This window comes from Chelonoidis abingdonii, chromosome 11 (genome assembly GCF_003597395.2).
Source record: "Chelonoidis abingdonii isolate Lonesome George chromosome 11, CheloAbing_2.0, whole genome shotgun sequence".
NCBI classification, from domain to species: domain Eukaryota; kingdom Metazoa; phylum Chordata; order Testudines; family Testudinidae; genus Chelonoidis; species Chelonoidis abingdonii.
In genome coordinates this window covers 18,394,080-18,403,575 of record NC_133779.1, presented here as the reverse complement: position 1 = coordinate 18,403,575, position 9,496 = coordinate 18,394,080, and the positions used below count along the sequence as shown (strand labels likewise).

Sequence of the window (9,496 nt, the reverse complement as noted above, 5' to 3'; positions counted from 1 at the left end):
TCCGGTGAAACTGACGTTTACCGGCATTTACAGATGAAAACTGAGTTCCTTCGAGCCGAGTTTTTTCCATCCTGGGCCCCAGTCTTGGAGCCGAGCCGGTCGCCACGTCCGCCGTCTCTCAGATCCCAGCCAGCAGGGCTGGGCACAAGGTGCCCTGATTTCGGAGCGACCCACCTTGCTCAAAGGGCACCAGGCTGAGACTGGCTCTGCTTGCCACAGCACCCTCTATAAATACCCCGCCGTGCTGACAACAAGCAGCGCGTCTTCCAAGCTCGCCCACGAGGGGCGGGGGGGGGTGTCACGGCGCCACCTGCTGACCGTTTCCCGCCATAACAAACTGAAGTCCCTCTCTCTGACTCAGGGGTCTGCATGGCGGCACATGAGAGCAGCTACAACACCGACGCCACCCACTACAACAGCTGGGACGGCAGCACCGACTTCGGCATCTTCCAGATCAACAGCCGCTACTGGTGCCAGAACGGGGATGAGTACAGCTCCAACATCTGCCAAATTCCCTGCAGCGGTGAGGCTGGGAGAGAGATCCTCTCTCTTGGAGGGAGCCTTATCGTGTGTTCTCCAGCTTCCCTGCCCCAGAGGTGGCTGCATCTCAGCCAACCCTGTGTGGCGTTATGCGTGGCTGTTCCCCTGATACCCCCCCAGATGTGGCTGCATCTCAGTGCATATGTTTCATTTTGACTAGTCTGAGATCTGTATGGGTGGAAATGTCACCTGTGTGATAAATGGGGTGGGTGGATTTGGGGTGGGAGGCATCAAGGGGGGAACAGGGACCCCCCCCTACTCTGATCCCCCCCAACTCACCCATTCTTCTTCCCCCCCTCCAGACTTGCTGAGCAACAACCTCTCAGCGGACGTTGAATGCGCGAAGATCATTGCCCAGGACTCCAACGGCATGAGCGCCTGGTAAATGGGGCTGCCTGGGGGGGCTCAAGGGGGGGACATGGGGAGATCCTGGAGTTGTGTGTAGAAGAGAATCTCCGCTTTTTTGAAAACCTGTTTTCAGCCCTCACGATTGGGCCGGAAATCTGGAAACTGTGAGCTGAGCGCAACCAGACAGGCTCAGACCCCAGATCCACCCGATACCCGTGAGCAAAGAGCCCAAACATCTCAGTAGAGACACCTCCCCCACCCTAGATGTGCATGAGAAAACAGCTGGTTCAAACCCCACTCCACACACACACAGACACTTGCACACACTAGGAAACAAAGAAAAGGACCCGAAAATGAAGTACTGTAAGAAAAATACCCCTAAAACCTTCATGATTTTTCTGCAGATCATATGAGTGTTTATTTTTGCTGATCTCAGGATTTTCTGCTAATTTCATGAGTGTTTATTTTTGTTGCTAATCTCACGATTTTCCTGTGAATCTCTTGTGGTCTTTTTTTTTTTTTTTTTTTTGCTAATCTCATGATTTTTCTGAAAATCTCACATCTTTTTTTTGTGAGTCTCAGTTTTTCCATTATTCTTTTTTATTTTCTTTGCTAATCTCATGAATTTTTTTTGCAAACCTCATCAGTTTATTTTGCTCATTTCACGATTTTTCTGCATAACGATGGTGTTTTGGGTTTATTTATTTATTTTGCTTAGCATGAACTTTTTGGTGACTCTTGTGGTTTGTCTGCAAACCTCAAGTTGTTTTGTTTGTTTTTTTGGAGTAAATTTTTGCTAATCTCCTGATTTTTGGCAGCCTGACTAGATGTCTGTGGGCTGGGCCCTGCTCCATAATGGGCAGTGCGACTAGGAGCTAATTTCTCAGCTCCTTGTCTGGCTTGACCATTTTCCTTCAGCCCAGCCTCCTGGGAGATGGGGGTGCAAGCGCCCCCATTTCACAGGAGGGGAAACCGAGGCACAGAGCAGCCATGTGACCTGCCCAGAGTCTGTGGCAGAATAACCAGGGTCTCGCCTGCCCAAGGCCAGCGCCTGTAACCCCTCGGGCGTGTTTTGTGAGGCATCTCGGCTGGGTGGCCGCTGATTCTTTTTCTCTCCTCCGCCAGGGTGGCCTGGAGGTCGTACTGCGAAGGCCAGGATCTGTCGCAGTACGTTGAAGGATGCGGCGTGTGAGAGCTGCCCCGGGATCGGGCTCTGTCCCGCCCCGGGTTCTCCGGGCCCCGGCTCATCACCTTATCCCAGAGCTTTTCAAACACAATCACCCCCACGAATCCAAGACCCAGCGTCCGACTGCTCAGCTTCCCGGACCATCTCAACAGGGGAAATGGGGGTAGTGGGATAGACTGGGGGGGCAGGGGGAGAAAAGGGCTGGGAACTGGGATTATGGGAGGGGAGTGGGGTCTAGTGGTTAGAGCAGGGGGCTGGGAGCCGGGACTCCTGGGTACTCTTCTGGCTCTGGAAGGGGAGTGGGGTGTAGCGGGTTAGAGGAGGAGGGGGCTGGAGCCAGGACTCCTGGGTTCTCTCCCTGGCTCTGTTCAGTCAGGGTAATGAGGACAATCTAGCCCCTTCACACAGATATGGGGAGGGGTAGAACTGATGGGAGGTTTTCAGGTGGGTGCAGCATGGGAGCGCAGAGGGTGCCTTCTCCTCACAGCAGTCTGGGTTGATTTTCCAGTTGATTTTGGGTTCTTTTCCTATTAAAGTAGATTCCTCAGCCTCAACTAATGCCTTTGATCAGTCTTTTGATAACCCACAACGTTCATCAATGGCTTGACTTTGAAATGCAGCCACTTGTGGGGCAGGGCAGCTGGGAACAGCCACACATAACATTGCATGGGGATGGGTCACCCAACGCTGAGATGCAGCCACCTCTGGGCCAGGGCAGCTGGGAACAGCCACACATGACGTTGCATGGGGATGGGTTGCCCGGCGCTGAGATGCAGCCACCTCTCAGGTGGGGCAGATGGAGAACAAGCACCCACAACACCTGACCCCATGAGTGCTGTGAACCCCGTCTGTCCCCCTGGCCCCTGGGGCTGTGTCTCATCTGGGGAAAGGCCCCGGAGCTGGCAGGTGGGGAGCTGTTCCCTGGGCAGGAAATAACTGTCCTGAGCCTTAAATCAGCTGCCAGCGTCATTATATTATCCAGCCCCATATTCCCCCTCCATGCACACACCTCCATCCCGGTACACACCTCTCCACCCATCCATCCACCCACCCGCCCATCCTTTGCTCCCAGCATCCCCCCAACATCTGCATATGCACCCATCCATGTCCCCACTCCTCCACTCGTCTCTGCATTCCTCCATCCACCTGTCCCTCCCCACACACCTGCATCTATCTATCTATCTATCTATCTATCTATCTATCTATCTATCTATCTATCTATCTATCCCCTAAACGCCTACTCACCCATCCATATACCCCATATTTATCTATCTAGCTCTGTGTAAACGCAAAAACTTCTCTCTCTCACCAACAGAAGTTGGTCCAACAAAAGACATCACCTGCCCCACATTGTCTCTCTAATAAGACAGGTCAATGCAATTGTTATCAGCCATGCTGCTGTGTTTGAAGGGAGAGAGACCCTGTGCTGATGAACTGGTTGGGTCAGTGTAACTACAGCCTCGTATTCTTTTGAAATTGTTGTTCAAAATTCGGAAAAAAGCCCAAACCCAAGTCACTTAAAACTTTCTTACTTCAGAAACAAAGGATCTTTATATACACATATAAGCTTTGGAAGCCAACAAAGGTGGGCTACAAATTTCCATATTAGAAAGGGTGTTTCATTTGACCAACCTTTTTTTTTCTTGTAAAAATTCCAGCCGTCTTTGGTGGGTTTCCAACACCAGGGCGGCCAGGCACAACACAAGAAGGCGCAACCGTAACGCTAGTATGAATTGCTCACAGGCAGGCATGGGAGGTGTGACAGGTTGGATCACAGAACCCCCTTTTGGGGCTGCCACCTGATGAGTTGAGACTATCTCTGAGTCCATTTCCCTGCCAGCTTGGGACTTCAGTGCCCTGCCTGGTTGTGCCAGATACACTAGCCTGCTACAACCACAGACCCAGGTCTGAACCACGGCCCCCAAAAACTGCAGCCTTAACTGAAAACAGGTTAAGAAGTGCTCTTGTCTCTAGTACCCAGATACTCAGTTCCCAACGGGATCCAACCCCAAATAAATCCATTTTCATAAATTGTTCATGCTCTATAACTCTGATGGGGAAATATGCACAGCTGTTTGCCCCCCCCCCACCAGGTATTAACACATACTCTGGGTTAATAAATAAGTAAAACGTGATTTTATTCAATACAGAAAGTAGGATTTAGGTGGTTCCAAGTAATAGCAGACAGAACAAAGTGAATTACGAAGCAAAATAAAATAAAACACACGTCTAAATCTAATACAGTAAGAAACCTGAATACAGATAAAACTTCACCCTCAGCTGCTTTTATCACAGCCTGGACGCCTTCCTAGTCTGGGCCCAATCCTCTCCCCGGTACAGCCCGTGTTCCAGCTCAGACGGTAGCTAGGGAATTTCTCATGACTGCAGACCCCTCTGTTCTGTTCCACCCTCTTATATATCTTTTACACAAGGCGGGAATCCTTTGTCCCTCTCCGGGTCCCCCACCACCACTGGAAAAGCCCCAGGTTAAAGATGGATTCCAGTTCAGGTGACATGATCACACGTCCTTTAAGACCCCAAGCCCTGAACCCTCCCAGCCTGGCTCACAGGAAGGCCTGCAAGCAAACAGAGCCGCCCACAGTCAGCTGGCCTGGTTAATGGGAGCCATCAAGATTCCAAACCAGCATTAATGGCCCTCAATTTGCATAATTACAATAGCCCCTCAGCGTTATATTTCATATTTCTAGTTTCAGATACAAGAGTGATACATGCATACAAATAGGCTGACCCCACTCAGGACATTATAAGCTTTGTAATGATACCTTACAAGAGACCTTTTGCATGAAGCATGTTCCAGTTACGATAGATTCGCCCTCATTAGCAAATTTTCATAAAATCATGTAGAGTGCAACATCACAGAAGCAATCACTGTTTTATCTAATTCGCTAGAGCGCTTGGATCAGCCCTTGCTGCTGTGTCTTTCCAACGCTGGGATGCCTTCGAAGAAAGTTGTGGGCAGGATAAAGTGGAGGGAAAATCTTGGAGAAATCCACAAAAGAAACCTGCGTCCAGAGAAACACAAAGTCTCTAGTTACCGTCGGGACTAAATTGGTGCCCACAAAGACGATGCTGCGTGAAAACTTTTGAATGGAAATAAACAGTTTTTAGTTCCTTCTGGATGATTCCCCTGTCCTGTGGTGGGCAAAACGTATTTGCAATGCAGTTTTTTACATTGTTTGTTTCGTTGAAAAAACTTTCATTTCAGTTAAAATAATGAGTGTCTGAGCAGCACCTGGCATGATGAGGGCCCTGATCTCGGTCGGGGTCTGGGCAGCCGCACATAATGCCACACAGAGATGGCTCACCCAGCGCTGAGATGCAGCTGGTTCTGGGGTGGAGTGTGGTAATATGGTTGTTTTGTTTTTCAAAAAGTGGTATAATTAGGGCAGCAGGTTTGCCGCAGGGCTGAAAATGTCACAGATGCCAGGACATTTCTGTTTGTCTGAGAGTTTTCGAATGTGAGTGAGGGGGTGTTGACCACCCTTAGCAGGGGCTGCACGGAGGAGGCAGCAGTGGAGGAGGAGGAGAAGGACACTCGCTAATGATTTTAAAGAGATATCGCTGAATTTTATTTGTCATGGCATTTTTTTTATCACAGATCACAGATCCGTCCTGATGAATTTAATGCAAGTCACGGGGCTCGGGGCAAAGAGCAGATGGTGACGTCACACCCGGGACATTTATTCCTAGAAGCCAAGGCCAGAGGGGACCCTTGTGACCACCTAGACTGACCTCCTGCACCACGTAGGCCGGAGAAGGCCCCAGAACAATTCCTAGAGCAGATCGGTTAGAAAAACGTCCCAGCTGGTTTGAAAAATGGCCAGTAATGGAGAATTCACTGAGCCCCTCAGTAAACTGTCCCAATGACTCTCGTCGTTAGAAACTGACCCCTTATTCTCAGGCTGAATTGGTCTGGCTTCAACTTCCAGTCATTGGATCAGGCTCGACCTCCCAGTGCTGGTCTGATGGGCCCCTTATGAAATATTTGCTCCCCACCTTGGTCCTTCCAGCCTGGGATCGAGTCAGCCTTGAAACCTTCTCTGTGTCAAACCCAGTCACTGGAGCTCCGGGAGTCCCTCCCTCTCAGGCAGGGTTTCTGACCCTTGAATCATCCCCTTGGCTCTTCTCTGATCCCCTCCCCGATCGCTCAAGCTCCTTTTGTTTCGACTACATTTACCACGGCTGCTCTGTGATTTGTGATGGGAAAAAACGCCGGGGCACATCGGCAGCCCCAGTTCGAACCCTTCCCCCGAGTGAGCGGCTCCGAGATCTGCTGGGCGTTGCTGGCCAAATGCAGGGTGAACTCAGGGCCGGGATCACTTACCTACAGCGGCTTCCCTGGCAGCTGAGAAGGCATTTTATTCCCCTCGCTATTGCTACGCCTGCTGTTACTGCGACTGGAACTGGAAAAGCCAGCGGGGCTCTGGGGGCTGCTACTAGTGCTGAGAATATTCCTCCTACAGCTCCAGCGCCTACAAGTGTTACACCTTCTCCTACCTGTCCTCTGGGTTTACTTCACCTTTTGGTTTTCTTCTCAGACATTCGGTCACGTGCAGGGCTGCAATAAATAAGATTTTAATGAGGCCACACTGCAGATGGCTGCTCAGTTGTCAAGGCTCGGACACGAAGCGGGAAGGGACCTGGGTCTCATTTCTTGGTCTCTTTGTTCAGCTCAACTGCTGGAGCTGTGGGTGTCTCTCGCTCTCCGGCCGGTTTCTAACCCTTTAATCATCCTCATGGTTCTTCTCTGCCCCCCGATTGATCGATGTCCCCCTTGAACGGTGCCACCATAACAGGACACGGGGTCCCAGCAGCAGCCGCACCCGGGCCAAATCTAGATGGAAAATAACTTCTCCATTCAAAGGGCCTGTCTACACTATGCAGCTTCTAGCGACAAGGCTGTGGTGCCGACACAGCCTTGTTGCTAAAAGTCAGCTGGTGTGAATGCTCTCGGTCAGGATTTTGGCAGCACTTTTGCTGTCAAAATACTTCCAGCCCCGCGAGCGGCGTTAGCTTTGTCAGCAGGAGAGTTTTGTCGACACCATCCCAATGTAGACGAGCCCATCCTCGTGGTTCCCACTTTTACGGCCTAGGATGACGTTAGCCCTTTTGGCCGCAGGGTCGCAGCACTCGGTAAGTTTTCTTTTGTGTCCAAGCACAGCCCAGGGGAGGTGAACAGCAGGCGTCCTTGTGACGTTATGAGTGTTAGATAATATCTCATTGGAAGGTGACAGGGCCAGAAAGCGTTAATTAACTCCCAGACTGACCGGACCCAGGGCCCAACTTCAGAGACTGGTTAGGAAGGTCTGTAAATGAACAGAGCTTTGAAATGCAGCCGGCATTGTCAGAGAGAGAAGGGGAGGTGTTTGCTCAGGTCTTGTGATGGAAGCAAACAAGTCTTGTCTATCGCTGTGGCTTTTATTCAAAGATCAAAAAAGGAATATTAACATTTAGGAAGACACTTAATAGTATTATTGTCTCCAGGGCCGCCTGGGGGGGCAGGCGGGGGCAATTTGCCCCAGGCCCCCATGAGAGTTTTTCAGGGCCCCTGGAGCGGGGTCCTTCACTCACTCCAGGGGCCCCGGAAAACTGTTGCTGGGCCCGGGCCCCCGGAACGTCTTCTGCTCCGAGTCTTCAGCGGCAATTCAGTGCCGGGGGGGTCCTTCTGCCTCAGGACCCACCGCCAAAGTGCCCCGAAGACCTGCGGTGGGGGGGTGTCCTTCCACCTCGGGACCCTCCGCCGAAGTGCTGGGTCTTCAGCAGTAATTCGACGACGGGTGCCCCCTGCCACCGAAGACCCTGAATCCTCTGGGTGGCCCTGATTGTCTCTATGTATCTTTGAAGGTTGTGGTAACCTGTGCCTGAACTGTTTAATGGATAAATTACCCTGTACTAATTGCCAGGATGTTTGGGAGGAGTTAAGCTGACTGTTTTCTCAGGCCAAAAGGCTGCTGGAAATGTATAAAAACCCTTGGACATGATCCTTCTGCATCTCAGATCTGCTTTGGGTTTCAAGAGGGGGAAACCTTAAGCCACATTTGTCCCCTGGATCTGTTTGCTATCATTGCGGATTTGCAGAGCAGCTGATAGCTGCTTTGCAAATCCAACACCCCCCTCTTCCCTCCTGTTCTCCTTGGTTGCATTTACCTTCTTCTTCTCCCTGGAGTTCTTTAGCGAGGTCCCTTCTCCCTATTTTTTCCATCACTGTCGCAGCTGCCGTCAGTGCGTAAGTCCGGCCACATTTGCCTATCAAATCCTCGACAATGGTTTCTAGGCTGGCATCCCTATGGAATGTGTTGGGTTCGTCAAGAAATTCATCTCCTGCACGGACAAGGTCCTTCACGGGTGTCTTGCACAGCACATCTCTGAAGTTTTCAAATTGATCTTTTCGCAGCGTCTCGAGGTTAGTAGTAAGGAGCTGTCGGACAAAAGCCCCCTTCACTTTTAAGAAGTTATTGATCATTCTGGGAAGAAAGAGGACAGAGCGGAAAAGAAACTGAGACCTTTGGTGTCCGTCACAACTTTACTGACATAAAATAGAACTTTCTGCTCTGGAACACGTTCAAAGAGGACTTTCCAACTGTCCTTTTTAACAGCACCTGCCCAGGAGTTACACTGTCACAGCTGTTTCTAGGTCTGCTCGACACACGCAGTAATAACCCTGAGCTCTTCTCCAGAGCTTTTTGCCAGGAGATCTCAACGTGATTGAGAAAGCACGTCAGGGTCATCCCCTGCCCTTGCACAGATGGGAAACTGAGGCGCAGAGTGGGCAGCTGATCACCCAGCAGGCCAATGGCAAGCCAGAGTTGCCCCAAAGCATACAGAAGCAGGTAATACTGACCCAAGCACATTGACTGTTATAACTGTATCCACGCTAGGTGTGCTGACCCCGAGCTCTAGGAACTGTCTCTGTTTCTAAATTCATAGAATTACAGCAGCACAAAAACCGTGTGTAAAACAGCCCTCGGGCCATTGTAAACCAGTCTCAGAGTGTTTGGTTTTGTGCGACACAATAAATCCTAAATTGGTGCAGATGGAAGCAGAGTCAGAACGGGCTCTCCCCTGACATCTGGTAGTGAGTTGTGGAAAAGGACTTCAGGGGTTGATGTCGTTTGCATGGGCTCACCCATGCTGCCTAGCATGAGGGACTGCTTGCCTCCCAAATGGTCACTTTGGCTGCTGTGGGACCCCCTGTCTCTTTGTTATTGGGGTAGGAGTAGTCCAGTGTTGTTATCCTGGTTGTGTGACTCAAGGACAGTAGAACTGTACTTGGCATTTTATGGTGGAGGGACTCACCCTCAACTAAGCAGCACCCACTAGGCCAGGGACATGGGTTCCAGCCCCCCCACCAGTGAATGGAGGGAGGGTGGGGGTAGGTGTGTTTATTTGGTAGTGTGGGTC

The 9,496-nt window shown here is 50.8% G+C and overlaps 1 protein-coding gene across 1 annotated transcript; it reads left to right on the top strand.

Moving 5' to 3' along the window:
* The first annotated feature begins 311 nt into the window (after positions 1-311).
* LOC116818897 (lysozyme C-like) lies at positions 312-2,231 on the top strand. Its single transcript, XM_075070792.1, has 3 exons — positions 312-523; positions 843-921; positions 2,014-2,231. Exons 1-3 carry the CDS (start codon positions 370-372, stop codon positions 2,078-2,080), a joined length of 300 nt encoding a protein of 99 aa, XP_074926893.1. The 5' UTR covers positions 312-369; the 3' UTR covers positions 2,081-2,231.
* The last annotated feature ends 7,265 nt before the right edge of the window (positions 2,232-9,496 follow it).